Here is an 18,413-nt window from a genome sequence, read left to right on the forward strand (position 1 = left end):
TTTCTGAATGTTATAATCTGATATAATATACTCGAGAAGATGTAATAGCAGAGCAACCCAGCACTGAAAAACTGTTGTATCAGCTGAAATGCGATTAATAACTAGGATGTTGAGAAATAATAAAGTCTGTGAGGTCAACTTAACTTGGTCAGACTTAGAAAGAAAATAAGCACACTTCTTTATTCTTTGTAAGGTAAGATATCCACCAGTTCATTTTTCTACCCCAGCCTGGTTCAAATATACAAGTAAGACAAATGGTTTACAGTGTGTACAAACTGAAAACATACTCTCTGAAAAATAAATCAGATTTAAAAAAGAACTTATACTGTATGATTTTGTTTACCTGAATGCAAAAACACAAAAAGTAGATTAAGTGTTCTGAAGGAATGGGGGAGGGTGAGTGGAGAATAAATGTTAATGGGTATTGGGATTCTTCTGGAAGTGATAAAAGTGTACAGGCAGTAGAGAGTTCTGATGGCTGCTCAAGTGTGATATACTAACAATCTCTGAATTAAATACATTAGAACATGACTTTCACAGTAAGTGAATGAACCTCAACAAAACTTGTACAAAAAAAGCCATTATTGATGTTCTAGTAAAGATTCCACAATAAGTTATTAATTAAAATAACTTAATGAATGAATGTACACATTCAAGGTGGTTATCCCATTTATAACCATAAAGTAATTACATTCCATGAAGTTACAATGAGCTCACAGGCTCTCAAACATAGGGTCTTAGGACACTATTTGCCTCATATATGGGAGCTCACAATAAATCATCATGAAGCCAACTTTTCATGTACAACCAAAGCAAAAGAAAGGCCTCAGAGGGGAAGAGAAGGAGGAAGGAAGAAAACCATAGATAAGAGAACCTTTAGAAACATCAAAAAAACTCACAGATCCATTATCATAATCCAGAAACACCCCAACCCAACCCAGAGGCCTTTGCACATACTGGATTAAAGGTGGAGAGTTGGTGGAGAGACTATAGTGATTGCTTGTCTTTGAAGAAATTGAAAAAAATGTTTTGTCAAATCAATAATGATATTGGTATCTGCTGTCCTGGAATCTCGACAGACTCCCAGAATCCAGTTGGAGGAGTTGGTCACATCCACTTCCCAGTAATGCTTGCCGGAGGTGAATGCTTGCGCACATCACACAGCAAAGCTCTCCACTCCCTGGGGATCCATGGGTGCACTGCGATGGTCATCTCCAAATATCACACGTCTCACATCCTCAGAAAGGCTTATATAGCAAGGAGTCATTTCCGTGCTCAGAGCGTTATCCACTGACAAGGAAAAAATATTATATTAGTGAGTGCTATGAGGGACAGAGGCTCTGTGGCCCAATTATTCACTTCATTTGCTCTTCTTCCAAGGAAATACAGAAAAAAGGAAACCAAGAGAGTTCAGCCCCATGCATCCATGAAGATGAAATGTTATTATACCTCTACAGCGTATACAATTATGTATTATTCCTTAAATAATAGAGAAAAAATGTGATCATATCACTGGGCAAAGTAATGATTTAATGTCTATCTCTTCATAGTTTGTTTCAGAACATATCTAAAATGTTTTTTTCAATAGAAAAATCTTCTTGTATTATTTGTCTTTAAGATAATCAACAGGTAGACATCAATTTGCTGTGATGTGAGTATTTATTGGAATGTAAGTTATGCCTGTTATAGTCTCAAACATCAAAAATTTGGTAGAAATTAACACATGTAAAGTTTATAAGTTTCTGAAAAGAATACTGTGGCTTTACATTATCTGTTTAGCCCCTGATTCAATCTACTCTGTGTTCCTGCCCTCTGCCACCTAGACTTGCTCTCTAGAATGGGCCTAACATTGTTAGGCCATGTTCACAGATCCCTCACCTTTCACTTAGAGATGTTTCTGATGGCATTAGAATTGTCCTCATTATGGATATTTTAGTCATTTTCTTTGTTGATCAAAATGTTCTGATTTTGTAAATAATAAAAATTACTTATAGAATGTATGTAAATGCACAAAGAATAGAAATAATTAAAAACCATTATGCCAAATCTAAGCCTTCAAGATTGAATTAAATTGAATAAACACGAAATACTGATGCCACCATGAGAACTAGTGTCTTCGTAACTACATGACCTGAATATTCTTTGTCCTCTTATTCTGCAGATAAAGTATGTATCTTGCTTTACATTTTCATCAAACTGTAAGTCAGGAAATTGAGTTTTGATCATTGTAATATTACTATGCAGGTAGAGAAGATGCAAATGTTTTGGAAAACTATGTATTACCTACATGTCAAAACTAATAAAACGTAAATGGGAGAAGCCTCAACCAAGGGACCCAATAAGGAAATAATTTGAGGCTGGACTGCCAAGCAGCCGGCTCTTGCCTCTGAAGTTGTTGAGCATGTCTAGGACTCCAGTTATGCACCATGAAGTGAGCTCTGGGTTCACTGTCTGGGGCTTTGGCATCTGTGCCAAATCAGTTCTGCAAAAAAAAATGGCCTCAGTTATATTTCCAGGACCAGAGCTAATCATACAGTCATATGAAGATATCATATTTTCATATAAGATGTTTCCTCAGAATTCTGCCAGTTTTGGTTAACTGGATGTACATTTTACTCCACACTCTAGGGGCCATAAGGATGTTAATTTTTTTTAAATTTTACTTGCATAAAAACCCAATTTCTCCAGATATGTTATTCTCAGACATTATACAACTTCTAAAGTCATTAAAAGTCATTGCCTCCCTCTGCCCATCACACCCCCTGAGGGTATGCAGAAATTCTGGAAATATTTCAGAGAGCAGAAAACTCAGACAAAAACCTTTGGGACCTCAGGCTGCAGTTGTCACTAATGCTAGTCAGTGTCTAATAGAGAATGTTCGCTGAGACAAAAGGCTTTAATCTTTTGTGCAAAACAAAGGAGTCTAATTCCAGCCTGAGAACCCTGCTGCTGAGGGTCCCGAGGCAACCATTTTCCTGAGGTCTTTCCTAGAACTGGGTGTATGGCGATGGAGCAGGCCCGGGTCATTGATGCTTTTAGGAACAAAACATCCCGCCTCAGCCCATCCTTAGGGAATCTCTCTCCTCGATCTGTCTTTTTTTTTTTTTTTAACCTCCCACCCCTCTAGAGTAGAAGACACCTCTATGATTCCTCAGAGTAATTTTGTATTAAGATCTGTGGGGTAGGGCTGGACAGGAAGGATGGATTAGGAGAACAAACTTCCTAATGGCAAATTGTTTTTACGTATATTTTAATTCATACAGATTTTAAGATGGAAACTTTCCAGACCAAAGAGAAGAAGACCTCAGGCCCTCTTTTGAAACAAAATCAGAAATAGCCACTGAGAATGATGTTAGTACTCAAAATGTATACATCCCCTTCATTCACAAGAGAACAAATTTTTCAGAAATAGCATTTTTTTAGTGTAAACTCACCTTGCCGATATATTTCCCACATCCTGCAAAAAAAATAAAATGTAATGTTAATTATGAGAGATTTTTCCTTCTGCATCTTTTCTCATACTCTTGTTTCTTTCTGTTTTGGTGTTTTAATAATGTATATCTTTTTATTCCCCTCTAAGGAATCATTCAAGGCTATGTTAATAACAGAACCTCAACTAAACAATGGAAAGCTTCATCAGTGGGCATTAAGAAGAAATGAGCTCAGCAAGAGACGGTGGAGTAAAGCAAAGATACCTAGGTTTCCAGTCTCATTAATTTCCTAATCTTATTTCCAAGGAAAGTCTGACCACACATGACAACTATTAAAACAAAACAGAGAACCATATGAGAAACAGAGTACATGGACATTGATGAGCAGCTTTGACAAACCTTGCCCAGGCAAGGGGAAACCCCTCAATGTCTTCAGCAAATCACTGCTGTGAGGAGAGTGAGAGGAGGAACTAGGGCATATACATGGATATTACTAACCTTCCCCTGGCCTAGAGTTCTAATGATCTTAGATGATCTCTCTTGTGGATAGTACTCCAAATTATATTGAAGAGAACTTTGTTATATGTTATCTACTAAAATGGCAAAAATTTCCCAAAGATTACCAAAGTATGCAGTAATAAATGACTGGAAAAATGTAATGGTGGAAGTCACACAGCATGTGTCACTTAGCTTAGAGCAGTGACATATGCTGGTGATATTTGCATGTCCTGGCAGCATTGTCCAGCAAAGGCTTCCTGTCTCTGAGGATGGACCCTCCCTCCTCACCTGGAGCAGCTCCACGTCAGGCATGTGGCATGTCTCCCACAGCTCTCTGTACATGTCTTTCATCCCTTCTAAATGTTGGGTCATTCTTACTTGACTGTCTTCTAGTTGTTGGAAAAGCTCTTTTGCTTCTCTTCCCAGTGCCTGCAGATGCCGTTGCTCCTCCTTATCGAGAAATATATGCATCTTTTGATACTGAATAGTGATTATCACATTCCTTAATGACACATAGTCCTGCAGAGACGTTTGGTTAAAAGGATTACATGTTCTCACTCTCAATAGAAAACTTCAAATAATTATATGCTGGGTGTAATCAAGCAATTTATAAACTTTCTGCTTCACTCTTGCAAAGAGTCTTGAATATTTGCTATCTTTTTCTGTCCACCTTTTTCAATGTTCCTATTCTCTCTCCCTTTTTAAATCAAACCAATATAAAGACTCCTGGTTTCCGTCACTGTAATGCTTCTTCACAGTTCTTACTGAGTCAATTATTTCCTCTATTAATCTCTTTTAGGATTTTTCCATGTCTAATTTGCCTAAATGTTAAAAAAACATTTAGCCATGCACCATATTATGCAGTATTTTTTTACTTTTACTATATTTTTACTCTAGATACTATTCTATTTCTTTTGTCTTCCTGACACCCAATCTCAGTGAAAGGTTGTCTCATCTGCAGTGTCTGAAAAGGTTTATGCCAACCTTCAAATTTGAACTAGAATACACATCATGCCGTTTATCCAATATACTAGAATTAATTTGGCTAGCTTGTGTGGGCTTCTCTGTTTGCAATTCCTATTATATCAATTGAAATCACTACATTTTCTTGAGGTGAAATCACTATCTTTTAACTGGTAGTTTGAATTTAGCTAAAAAGTATAAGCCAACTTTGTGTTTATTTGCATAAAAACAAAGGAAACATTTTCATTCTTAACCACTAATGAACAAAATTTGCTAGTTTCCTGATTTAGATTGTTTTGTGTCTCTCGATTGATTTTCCATAAATAGTCCATTTCCTTTATAAGTTTCTCTTGCAAAAGAAGCAAGGAGCTTAGCAATGATGAAGACAGTAGATCTCATCCCCTTATCAATAAAAAAAAAAGGCCGTAATTGAAAGAAACATAAATTAAGTTAGAGTGGAGTGGTCAGATTTTTCCAAGTTAAACAAATATGGTTCTAATAATTTGGATGTGAAAAGTGATAGAAACATAATAGAGAGTTTTAAGGGACCTTTCAGATAATATCATCAATTTTCTGAGAAACTGGGTTTTACATAACCTGACTTTGATAAGTGTTCTTGGTGCTGGCCACCAGCTCCACAGCTCCATCCTATATGTTTGAACAATGTTTCTAAGGAAACCTCCTTTAGTGAAGTCTCAACACAGCTATGATTAGAGTGCCAAATTAGTCAGCAACATTGAAAGGACACATTTATGTGTTATGATTGACATGGAATAATCACCACCTCCACTATCTGCATTCTCATCACCATCATTATCACAGACCCTCATCATTCTTTTTTTTTTTTTTTTTTTTGAGACGGAGTCTCGCTTTGTCACCCAGGCTGGAGTGCAGTGGCGCAATCTCGGCTCACTGCAAGCTCCGCCTCCCAGGTTCACGCCATTCTCCTGCCTCAGCCTCCCGAGTAGCTGGGACTATAGGCGCCCGCCACCACGAGACCCTCATCATTCTTATTTGATATTCTGTATAATTCAAACTGCCTTAGAGGCATCACGTACCCTGCATTCCTCAGCAGCCCATCCTATTGGGCTGTGGCTGTGAGCCATGTGCTCTGATGACTCAGAGCAGGGCCCACAGAGCAATCTCTTGTCAGCCTCACAGAAGAGCTCCTTAGTCTCCTCATGGAGCACACAGATATTGTCTGAGCTGTTGATGTTCTGAGGTCTGGTCTGCCTGGCTAGGGAAGCCAGCTTTTTGAGTGCCACATTGGTGTTGAAGTTGGGCTTCTCTGAGATTTTTCTGCACAAAGGGCAGCACATTGGTGCTCTGCCTTCTTCTGAGCAGAGGCAGAGGCAGGGCCTGCAAAAGCTGTGCCCACAGTCAGTGGTGACCGGGTCTATGAAGTAGTTCACGCAAATGCAGCAAATGAGCTCATTCTGGAAGACTCGCAGGGTGTCTGAATCCATGTTTCTGGAAATTAAAAAAAAAAAAAGTAAGAATTTCTTTCTCTTATTTTTATTTGCCCCGATGAAAAGGAAAAAAAGCCCAGTGGACAATTTTCCTTTCTACCTGAGCTCTGTCCAATATGTCTAATAAGTTAGCTCCAGCACAAACTGAGACAGAGTAAATGCAAACATGCTGGATTTATAAAGTTTTCCCTCAATAGCCGTTGAAGATTCGGTCCAGGACTCCCTGAGAACCTAAGATGTTCAAGTCTCTTATTAGTAAATGGTGTGGGATTTGCATGTAACCTAAACCCATCTCCTGAATACTTTATCTCTAGATTACTTTGAATGCCTAATACAATGTAAATGCTGTGTAAATACTTGTAATGCCATACTGTTTAGGAACAGCAAGAAGATTAAAAATATGTACAAGTTTGGCAGGGTGCGGTCACTCATGCCTGTAATCCCAGCACTTCGGGAGGCCGAGGCGGGCGGATCACGAGATCAGATCAAGACCATCCTGGCTAACACGGTGAAACCCCATTTCTACTAAAAATACAAAAAATTAACAGGGCGTGGTGGCACATGCCTGTAGTCCCAGCTATTCGGGAGGCTGACGCAGGAGAATCACTTGAACTCAGGAGGTGGAGGTTGCAGTGAGCTGAGATCGCGCCACTGCACTCCAGCATGGGTGATAGAATGAGACTCTGTCTCAAAAAAAAAGAAAAAAAAGTACATGTTCAGTACAGCTGCTTTTTTCTTCCTGTAAATATTTTTTATCTGAGATTAGTTGAATCCACGGGTATGAAACATGGATATGAAAAACTGTGATTCAAATGAGAAAATGAGACGAGAGTCCTCATGGCATTTTTGTTAAACAATCCGTGCTCTCAATCATTCCCAGTTACTTAGACAAGCTTAAAACCTGGGTGGAGGGTAAAAGCTGAGATGATTTCTGAGTCACTTACATAAGCTAATTAACGAAGAAGCACATTCTGAATGTCATCCTGTCTCTGTCATTCTATCTCTCTCAATGATTCCATGATGATAATATACAAAACACACTTAGTATCTATGGTATTATTCTATACTCCCTGCCTCCAAACTCACCTATGAAGTTTGCTCAGACAATTATAAATAAAGTAGCTTTTATCTAAGATTGAGTAATCAGAGTGGACTGTCAACTCCTAAAATTATCAATCATTAAATTTGTCCTTTTAACTTTAATATCAAAACTCTTCCTTTCAATACATTAAATGTAATTAATATCTATTATATTTAATTTAGGAAAGTTTTTTCCCATTGTCAATTCAGATGATTAGAGAGAACACTTTCACATTCTGAAACAGCCAATATTTCAACATAATAATTAACAGGAATTAATCAGCAATTAATTATCTTCTAAAATAACAAAAAAAGTGAAGATATGTATTAGGTTTTCCACTCAATACTAGAAAATCCAGGAATGCAGTTAATGGAAGCATGGCCACCAATTCACCTTTCCCCTTAGTGACTTAGAAGTTGCAGCCTCTTGGGAGCTCTTGCCAGTTGATTAGATCTATTGATCTATTTTCTTTCTTTCTTTCTATCTTTTTTTTTTTTTGGTTGTTGTTGTTGTTGTTGTTGTTGTTGAGATGCAGTCTCGCTCTGACTTCAGGCTGGAGTGCAGTGGCGGGATTTCAGCTTACTGCAACCTCCGCCTCCCAGGTTCGAGCAACTCTCCAGCCGAGGCCTCCCGAGTAGCTGGTATTACAGGCACCTGCCACCATACCAGGATAATTTTTTTGTATTTTTAGTAGAGACCTGGTTTCACCATGTTGGCCAGGCTGGTGTCTAACTCCAGACCTCAAGCGATCTGCTTGCCTTGGCCTCTCAAAGTGCTACGCTGCAAACATGAGCCATCATGCCCGGCCGATTACATCTATTTTCAACAGCTTTCAAATCTAGACTGCAAACTGCATATTTTGAAGACACAGCAAATAAGAACTTTGCAACAAGAATTTTCAAAGTAATTCAATATTTTTAACATTCACTTTGGTGTACGTTACAACCATTACTACATGCCCACATTCTAGTGAACATTTTAGGTATTTTATGGGTTCTTTCATTGCATGAAACTATGGAAATATATCTTTTCACACTTAAGAAAAATCTATCAATACAGAAAACAGTCACATAGAAAGAATCAAATAGCAAGGGAACACAAACCATATCTTACAAATTGAAGATACTTTATATTGATTTTCTGTAAAATCACTAAGACAGTTACTTGTTTGCTTAGAAAAGACCCAAGCATGCTGCCAGGTAAATTTAAAGTATTTTTAAGAGAAAAATTGAGCATGATGAGTTACTGCAAATTTTATACTCACAAGGCTAGTATGAATAGTCTCAGTCTAGAATCTCTGTAGATATCCAGATTAGAAGTAATTGCTGGCTCTTCAAAGCCCAGCAGCCACAAATCCAGGGAGTCCACACTGAAGGAGAGAGAAATCTATGGACAAGCATCCTTTTAAAGTGTATGGGCCCACGAAAGACCACACCCACTTCCTGAGATTGATTAGATTGCATAGAAATGGGTAAATTGGCTGATTAGGTTTATAAAGTACTGAAACCCAGACTTGAGGGCTCAAAGCTCAACAGACAGGTTTGGAATGAGATGCAAGAAAGTTGACTTAACACAGTTTATTCAAAGCAATATTTTAAGTAGCTGGGCGAGGTGGCTCATGCCTGTAATCCCAGCATTGTGGGAGGCCCAGGAGGGTGGATCACGAGGTCAGGAGTTCAAGACCAGCCAGGCCAAGATAGTGAAACTCCATCTGTACTAAAAATACAAAAACTTAGCCGAGTTTGGTGGCAGGCGCTAGTAATCCCAGCTACTTGGGAGGCTGAGGCATGAGAATCACTTGAACCTGGGAGGCAGAGTTTACACTGAGCCAAGATAGCACCACTGCACTCCAGCCTGGGTGACAGAGCACGACTCTGTCTCAAAAGAAAAAAAAAAAAAGAAATATTTTAAATACTACAATTATTTCATTAAATATTATCACTTGCTAACTTTTCTTTTTCTTTTGAGACAGTATCTCGCTCTGTCGCCCAGGCTGGAGTGCCATGGCTCGATCTTAGCTCACTGCAACCTCTGCCTCTCGAGTTCAAGTGATTCTCCTGCCTCAGCCTCCCAAGTAGCTGGGATTACAGGCACCTGCCACTAAGCCCAGCTAATTTTGTATTTTTAGTAGAGACAGGGTTTCACCATATTGCTTAAGCTGGTCTCGAACTCCTGACTTCATCTGATCTGCCCACCTTGGCCTCCCAAAGTGCTGGGATTACAAGCGTGAGCCACTGCACTGGGCCACATGCTAACTTTAAAATTTTGTTTCTCACTCTGTTTTAAAATTATAGTTGCTTATGTGCCTAGCCGTTATTTATCTGAATACGTTTGAAGATAAAACATTAACTGGGATTATCAACACGTCTGTGCTGTGTAACTTTCTTGTTTAAAAAAGTATAGCAAGGAACTCAATTGTGTTTCACATAATTGTATATATAACGGTTGATAGAATTAGTTGTATCAGCCTGTTTGTCTTATAGTCTATTTTATGGCTATTTTATGTCTTACAATCTATTTTATGACTATTTCCTAATGATTGTTTTATATGAAAATAAAATCTATTTTTTATTCATCCACATTTTTGAATAATTTTAAAAGTGATGCTTTACATATATATGTACATAACTATAACAATGTTATGTATTCATATTTTTAAAAGTATATAATAATTATTTACACAATAATAATAATTATTATTACTTCTTTTTTGAGATGCAGTCTCCCTCTGTCACCCAGGCTGGAGTGCAATGGCATGATCTCAGCTCACTGCAACCTGTGCCTCCGAGGTTCAAGTGATTCTCCTGCCTCAGCCTTCCGAGTAGCTGGGATTACAGGTGTCTGCCACCGTGACTGGCTAATTTTGGTATTTTTAGTAGAGATAAGGTTTCACCAAGTTGGCCAGGCTGGACTCGAACTCCTGACCTCAGGTGATCCACTATTATCATTTTAGACTTCAAGTCTTTTTCAAACCAGTTTTTCTTTTCCAAATTGGAGACTTTTTCTTAAGAAATAATTCAAGAAATGAAAATACTATGACAAAATATAGAACTTTGTGACAGTTCTTGGACACTTTAGCAATATATAACTATTACTTTCAAAAAGATTAATACAATTCACAATATTATCAGAAATCCATGGAGAGCGTATGCTTCAGTGTACCAGACAGAGCAATGGGCACAACCAAGGTGTCAATTGTTATGCTACTGTGAGCAGCAGAACAATAGCAAAAGGGTTCCATCTAATCATTTCAACATGGAAGCAAACTTTTTGTTAGGATTTCTTGCTAATATCAAAATATTCAGCTAAAAATTTTATTTCCTGGGAAATGATATAAAATATCAATAAGCATGATAAAATACACTATCATTATGAAATGCCATAATTAGTGCATGAGATAAACACAGGGTTTCACAGAAAGATAAAGTCTTTGAATGTTCACAAAGAGATTCTCAGATTATTTGAATGATATTTAATAAACTTAGAGTTGACCCTTGAACACCATGGTGGTTGGGGTGTCAAGATCCCGTGTAGTCAGAAATCAGCGTATAAAGTTTGTCTTCCTCAAAACTTAGCTATCAATAGCTTAATGTTGACTAGAAGCCTTAATGATAATATTCACAGTTGATTAACGCATATTTTATATATGTATACTGTATTTTTACACTAAAGTTAGCTAAAGGAAATAAAATATTAAGAAAATAAAAAGAAAAATACATTTAATATTCATCAACGGAATACTAAATATAATTAGTGGAAATGGATCATTATAAGGGTTTTCATCCTCATCATTTTCATGTTGAGTAATCAGAGAAGGAGGAGAAAGAGGAGGGGTTGGTCTTGCTGTCTCAGGGGTGTCAGAAGCAGAAGAAACTCCAATTATAAGTGACTCACATAGTTCCAACCAATGTCATTCAAGGGTCAACAGTATATATAGGTCAAAAGCTTTAAAACTATATTCTCTGATTTTCTAAATAAAATTAAACTACATTACATAAAAAAATTTAATAGGAAATTTCTTGGAATTTCAGACAGGTAAATTGGGGCGGGGGTGCTGGAAACTATATACTAGATAAACCATTGTACTATTGGATTTCCACATACTTCACATATGTGATTAACACATATATGATGAGAGAGGTAGTGCTTAGAGATGTAGCAGAAAACGTAGCATAGGGTAGTTCAAGATGGGGCCTAGATGCATGGCTGTATTGATCATTTACTGATTCAAACATAAAATGAATACTGTGAAGAGAAGAGATGAAATGAAATTACATATACATTCTGAAAGAAGTAAAGATTTCCTGATGGAAAAGTAAAACAAATAATATTAAAGACACTCCTAAGCACTAAGAAAGAAATTGGCTCTGTGTGAGAGAGATATCATGGGCTTAATTATTTATATTATAAGTCATCTTGATTCTTTAAAGGTGATATCCTTAAGGATAGTACTTACAATACTTTTTTCTTCAAAATATCAAGTGCCTACTATGTCTTAATAAACATTCTAAGCCAATGCAGAAATGAACAAATGAGACAGATTTTCTTGCACCTAAAGAACTAATGAGGTTGCGGGGTGAGAAACACAAGTCAATAAGTCAAAATACAACATTCAAAAAGTGAAGCTGGCACAGTGGCTCTGGCCTGTAATACCAGCACTTCAGGATTCTGAAGCAGGAGGATCACTTGTGCTTAGCAGTTCAAGACCAGCCTCACCAACAAAGTGAGAGCTCTTTTCTCTAAGAAAAGATAAACAAAATTAGCTGGGGTTGTGGCATGTCCCTGTATTCTCAGACACTGGCTTAGGTGAGAGGATTTCTTGAACCTGGGAAGTCAAGGCTGCATTGAGCTGGTATTGCACCACGCTTAAGCCTGGATGACAGAGCAAGACCCTGTTTCGAAAAGAAAACAAAATTGATAGAGTGACGCATTGTGATAAGTGCTTTAGAGAAAAATACAGCAGGAAAGGAAAATAAAGACTAATAGACAAAAATTGATTTTTGTTTTGTTTTTGAGACAGAGTCTCGCTCTGTCACCCAGGCTGGAGTGCAGTGGCGCAATCTTGGCTCACTGCAAGCTCTGCTTCCCAGGTTCACGCCATTCTCCTGCCTCAGCCTCCCGAGTAGCTGGGACTACAGGCGCTCACCACCACGCCCAGCTAATTTTTTTTTGTATTATTAGTAGAGATAGGGTTTCACTGTGTTAGCCAGGATGGTCTCGATCTCCTGACCTCGTGATCTGCCCGCCTCGGCCTCCCAAAGTGCTGGGATTACAGGCGTGAGCCACCGCACCCGGCCCAAAATTGAATTTTTAATATCATGATCAGACAAGACATAGTATAGAATATATTTGGGCAGATACCTAAAGGAGGCTAGAAACGAAGGTGCGTGGCTATTTCATGTATTTCAGCTTTTTCCTAGCTTTTTAGGAAGCGATAACTACATTAAAAATATCTAAATATAAACTGATTATTTCTCCACACCATGTTTGCCCCCATTGTCTATTATGAAGCTTCTGATATAAAGGAGAAGGAATGAGAATACAGAAAATTGAAGCCAGATCTCAAGGTTGAGAGTAACTTATTTATGATCAATAAAGTCTCATAATATGTATGGTAATTTAAGCATGGTAGGTGAGTGTTATTCAGTGTGAAATGAATCAAAATCTTACTCAGAATACTGAAAGTAAATATGTCAAGTGTATATGGAGACCAGAGACAAGTGCTCTGCTGCCTTTGGCGCAGAGCACAAGCAACACTTTTAAGCTTCATTACTTGTTTCTCAGTATCAGAGGAGGGGAGAACGTCTGCCTATTGACCTCGACAGCATCCTCCTGCAACTAATCATCCCTCATTCCCCTTGTCCCTGAATTCCCTTGACCCACCCCCTCCTTCATTTTATTGGCTCTGTGTACTTGTTAGAATCAGAAGATGTGGGGGAACTGTGGCTTCTAAACATGTACACTAGACTCTACCCATATCCATCCCTGTGACCCTACAAATGTGCTCAACTGAATTTTCCTCCCATAGAGACACTCTTCCTGCTGAGTTTCTCTCCTCTGCTCCTAGAGCCAAATGGCATCTCCTGTCCTATCCCTGGATGGCTTAACTCAGGAAAACTCCTGGATCCAAGAGGAGTCAGACAAAGGAATGGTGGCCTTGTGGGTGCTGATATTCTCACAGATGTAAAGGGGATATCCTGAAATCTAGGGTTTCTTCCTTCCCTTTTCCCTCCCTTACAGCTTCTGCTGCTCCTGGGAGCTTTGCTCCATCTCTCATCCAGCTCAGACTGTTGCTGGGCCTGATAGTCTTTGCATAGTCAAGGTGGTTCTTGAAGAACACTTGTCTGCATGAGGTCTGAGCTGCTTCTCCAGAATCTGCAACATGGGTTTCCATAACTGCATGAAGATCTGGAGCCACTGGTAACTAGACAGAGAATGTTCTCATGTGTCTAATATGGCATGACACTCCTTTCCATGAGCAGTAGAATAAATGCATTCAGATGAAGCCCTGCCATCATTACTTTGTCAGAAATAGATTCTGTCAATAGGTCTTACTGGTATAAGTGTTAGAGATGAGAACACATTTTAAAAGTGTTGCAGCGATAGTATGTGGTAATTCTGAAGTTTTCAAAACCTAAAGAGCAGATGGGCAGAATAACAACTTGTTTGTTTCTTTGATTCTTTGTTTGTCTGTTTTGAGACAGAGTCTTCTGTCAACCAGGCTGAAGTCCAGTGGCCCAATCTCAGCTCACTGCAACTTCTGCCTCCTTGGTTCAAGCTATTCTCCTGCCTCAGCCTCCCTAGTAGCTGAGACTAAAAGCATGCACCACCACACCTGGCTAATTTTTTTGTATTTTTAATAGGGATGGGGATTTGCCATGTTGTCCAGGCTAGTCTGGAAATCCTGACCTCAGGTGATCCACCCACCTTGGCCTCCCAAAGTGCTGGGATTACAGGTGTGAGCCAACTCACCCAACAAGAATAACAACTTTCTAAATAAGTCGTTTGTTTTTTTTTTCTCTCTCTCTCTCTTTCTCTCTACAGGATTTGGGAGACATGGTGGCAAGGTATGTTATTGGCCATCAATGCAAGCTGGAGCACAAGGCATGCTATGAAAAACATCAAGTTGTTTCCAACAAAGGGAAAACATAATTTACTAACACCATAATGTGTCAGTGTGATTGTGTGTGTATGTGTGTGTACTTATGTGTTTGTGTGGTATGTTGAATGTTACCTATGCCTTTTATCAGACATTAAATTTTCTTACTTTTCCAACTGACTCAGGGGGTTATGTTTTGAAGAGTTCAATGCAGAAGTTGCTAGAATATAATTGCCTCTTTTTAGGATTCAGAATCATAATTAGAGATCAACTATTTGGTGACAGATAGGGAGAGAGGCATTTATCTTTCAGTGGCAGTAGGTTAGAAATGGAGTGAAGAGTTAGAAAGATTCCCTAAGGGCCACAAACCCATCCTAGGATTGTGGAGGTACATTACAATATCAGAAGTGGGTTTGAATGAAGCATTTTCTGTTGGAATCTATTTCTTAAACACAGACGTCAGAAACTTAACCAACTCAACCTACTTCCTTGCAGGAGTGAATCCGTGCTGCTGCACATGCCCCAGCCTGTGAATCCAGAGCTCACTATAGGGCCCATCACAGGACCGGTGGACAGGCTCAACCACTTCCGAGGTGAGTGTGGCCCTGTTGGTGGAATCAACATGCAATGCCTTCAATTATGGTTTTCTATGGGCAGCCTTCCCAGTGTAATGATTTTTCATCTAGAAGAAGAGAATAGTCTGTGAATAGGTATTTATATTTATAGTTTCACTATTATCAAACAGACAAAACTAAATAAAAGATGGTGGAATCAGCCATATAACAAATTTCTTGGAAAAGTAAAATATGCAGAGGGGCTCTTTAGGATGTAGAACCATTCATGTATGGTTCAACCGTGATACAATTTCATGTATACAATTATTACATGAAGTATACAGAACTGAATTAATTCAGGACATTTCAATTTCAAATTCAGTGTAGTTAATGACTGATTTGAGTGACAGTGTTTTTTAAAATACATTTCAGGTGAAGTTTCATAGCATTTATAATTTTAATCATGTGCATTTTAATCAACTAAAGCATACATGAGTAACTTATATAACAATGCAAACACTGAGAATCTGTGAACAATAGGAACGTGTTTTGGTGGTTGATGAGGCCTTAGATAGAACTCCAGGATAGATCATGATAAATCCAGCAAATAAAAGAAGTCTGTGCCTGAATCTGGCATGAAAGTCAGATAATTCTTGCAAGGAATCTGCACTTTTCAGAAGGCAGATTCAGATTTTCTCTTTAAGTATGAATTTGCTAGTTTAAGTGGAAGATTATATAATATTTCTGGAAAGTGATAACTTTTTTATTTGGGTCTAAGAATGGATCCCCACCTCATCTCCGGTCCCCAGCCTCCTGCTCTGCCCTGACAGAGAAGAGGCAATGGAGGTTAATTTTATTGCTGTGGACTTGGCTGCAGTGCAAGAGCTTCCAGTTTTTCAGTTGTTATGAAAGGTCGCTAACTAGACATAGACATGACCTTCCTCCCCTTTATACTTTTTGAGTTTATAGAAATTGTGATCATTGAAGTTGAGCCATTTACTTGTGCAGGTATCCTAACACCCTTTGATTCCAACATTTTTCCAGGCAGAAGTTTCTTTCTAATCTTGACCTGTGTTTTCTAGTGAGAATCTCTTTCTTATCTGAACATAAGAATTTATAAACTGCTTTTCACTGGAACATTCTCTTTTTTCTACAGTGGAAACTTTCTTCACTTGGGAAGTAACCAATTACAATATCAGACTGTTTGAGGATGTGAGAAGTTTGATGTTTAGACATGGATCTTTGAATTCTGACAGATCTGACAATTTTGCTGCATGGGGAGCCTGGGACTTCTCCTCTGGCAAACACTACTGGGAGCTGGATGTGGACAACTCTTGGGACTGGGCTCTGGGAGTCTGTAAGGACTCCTGGATAAGGAAAAATAGTACAATGGTTAAATCTAAGGACATATTTCTTCTTTTATGTGTGAAGATGGATAATCATTTCAGTCTCTTGACCACCTCCCCAATGTTTCCTCACTATGTAGAGAAACCTCTGGGCCGGGTTGGTGTGTTTCTTGATTTTGAAAGTGGAAGTGTGAGTTTTTTGAATGTCACAAAGAGTTCCCTCATATGGAGTTACCTGGCTGGCTCCTTAAATTTTCCTGTCAGGACTTTCTTTTACACTGGCCACAGATGACCAGGATTAAGAAACCTGACTGTTCGGGAACTCCATATACAAGGGAGCCCTTCACTGTTGATGCAAAGAAATCATACTGTTCAGGCTTTTTTCTACTTTAGTGTCACTTCATTTTATTGGTATTAAATAGAAGATATGTAAAATGCAAAACATTTTTGTACATTTTCTTACAATTAAAATAATCTCTTATGGCTCATTACCTAAAATATGTATTGTGATTTTCAAGTGTTTGTGAATTTATTGGATGGAATTCTGGAAATATTTGGGTGTATGATTCCCACTTAATGATCCCATGCAGGAACAAAATTTGCACATCATGGACAGACAGGATTTTGTACAATGCACTTGTAAGTGTGAGAGCTCTCTCCTATTAATACAGTAAATTCTACACCTCATCACTTTAGGCGGAAAAATTTATTTTACACAGAAGTTTTCACTGAATCTTTGGGCCAGAATAGGAATTTAACAGTCGTGCATCCTATGGCAACAAAAACACATTCTGAGAAAGGCATTACTAGGCGATTTTATCATTGTGTGAACATTAGAACACACATAAAAACCTAGATAGAATATCCATCTACAGATATAAGCTAAATGGTACAGCCTATTGCTTCTCTGAGAAGTTGCTAGCAATGAACACACATAAAAACCTAGATAGAATATCCATCTACAGATATAAGCTAAATGGTACAGCCTATTGCTTCTCTGAGAAATTGCTAGCAATGTCTGAGCAGGAACCAAAAGGGTTTAACCCACATTGAATTCTGTAGCTGTTTAATAAAGCAAACAGCATCACCCAGGGAAAAATAAACAAATGAGCAGACTGTCTAGTTTAAAACGTGTTTATACTTCCCATTCACACGGATTGTGAATTCTCATTGTTAACCTAGAGTCCCAGCAACTCAGGAGGCTGAGGCAGGAAAAACGTGTGAACCTGGGAGGCAGAGGCTGCAGTGAGCTGAGATCGTGCCACTGCACTCCAGTCTGGTGACACAGCGAGACTCCATCTCAAAAAAAAAAAAAAAATAGCTTCGAATTCCAAAACACTTAATGTTGCACCCTCCTTGAACAATAACTAAAAAAAACTCATTTCCACTCTGTGAAAATACAATCTTTAAGCCTATAACTGGTATCAGCAGATCAATATAAAAAATACAGTACGAAGCTACACTGGTATATTTCCATTTTGAGAACTTCACAATATCCTCATTGCTGAGAGCATAATCCTTGCATTAGTTTTCAGTCCGCTATGAACAATTATCTGCTGCATGTAAACATGTCTAAATAACTATAGATAAAATACATCAATCATAAATTTCTGCAAAAGATAAAATATCTTCTTTAAAAACAAAACAATAAGCTATTACTGCATTATTTCCAATTTTATGAAAATGGAACAAATATATGGTTGTTGCTAGTCTTGAGTTCATTGTAACAAAAATGGCCCTAGTTCCTGGTTAAAGTCAGCAACCAATCCATTTTCCTCAATAGATGTCTTCTAGTTGTGTAGGCAAGAATTTGTTTTACATGCTATTCTGTCAATTTATAAAATTATACACCAGAAACTGACCAGTGCCACAGTACTCTGTTGCAAACAGTTTTCCATCAGGAGTGGGATCTGAGAAAGAAATTTCTTCTTTACTCAAATATGAGGCATATATAAAGTTACTCCTTAGGCAT

The 18,413-nt window shown here is 38.2% G+C and overlaps 2 protein-coding genes and 1 long non-coding RNA gene across 3 annotated transcripts in view; 2 read left to right on the top strand and 1 right to left on the bottom strand.

Annotated features, from left to right (window-relative positions):
* Positions 1-16,733, top strand: part of LOC101146458 (putative tripartite motif-containing protein 49B) — a 37,991-nt gene extending 21,258 nt beyond the window's left edge. Inside the window, exons 4-6 of the mRNA XM_031016354.2 lie at positions 14,487-14,509; positions 15,037-15,134; positions 16,252-16,733. Coding sequence (XP_030872214.2) covers positions 14,487-14,509; positions 15,037-15,134; positions 16,252-16,733 — 603 coding nt within the window. The remainder of the gene's footprint in view (positions 1-14,486; positions 14,510-15,036; positions 15,135-16,251) is intronic.
* LOC115936245 (tripartite motif-containing protein 64C-like) lies at positions 798-6,358 on the bottom strand. The gene is given in 7 exon segments (XM_055354954.2): positions 798-1,036; positions 1,039-1,290; positions 2,385-2,482; positions 3,435-3,457; positions 4,218-4,448; positions 5,147-5,241; positions 5,947-6,358. Coding segments are annotated over 7 exon segments (1,350 nt in total).
* LOC129525299 (uncharacterized) lies at positions 2,168-3,645 on the top strand. The gene is made up of 3 exons (XR_008669489.1): positions 2,168-2,198; positions 3,264-3,351; positions 3,581-3,645. It is a non-coding gene; the product is annotated as an uncharacterized lncRNA (long non-coding RNA).
* Positions 16,734-18,413: the final 1,680 nt, after the last annotated feature.

This window comes from Gorilla gorilla, chromosome 9, assembly GCF_029281585.2.
Source record: "Gorilla gorilla gorilla isolate KB3781 chromosome 9, NHGRI_mGorGor1-v2.1_pri, whole genome shotgun sequence".
NCBI classification, from domain to species: domain Eukaryota; kingdom Metazoa; phylum Chordata; class Mammalia; order Primates; family Hominidae; genus Gorilla; species Gorilla gorilla.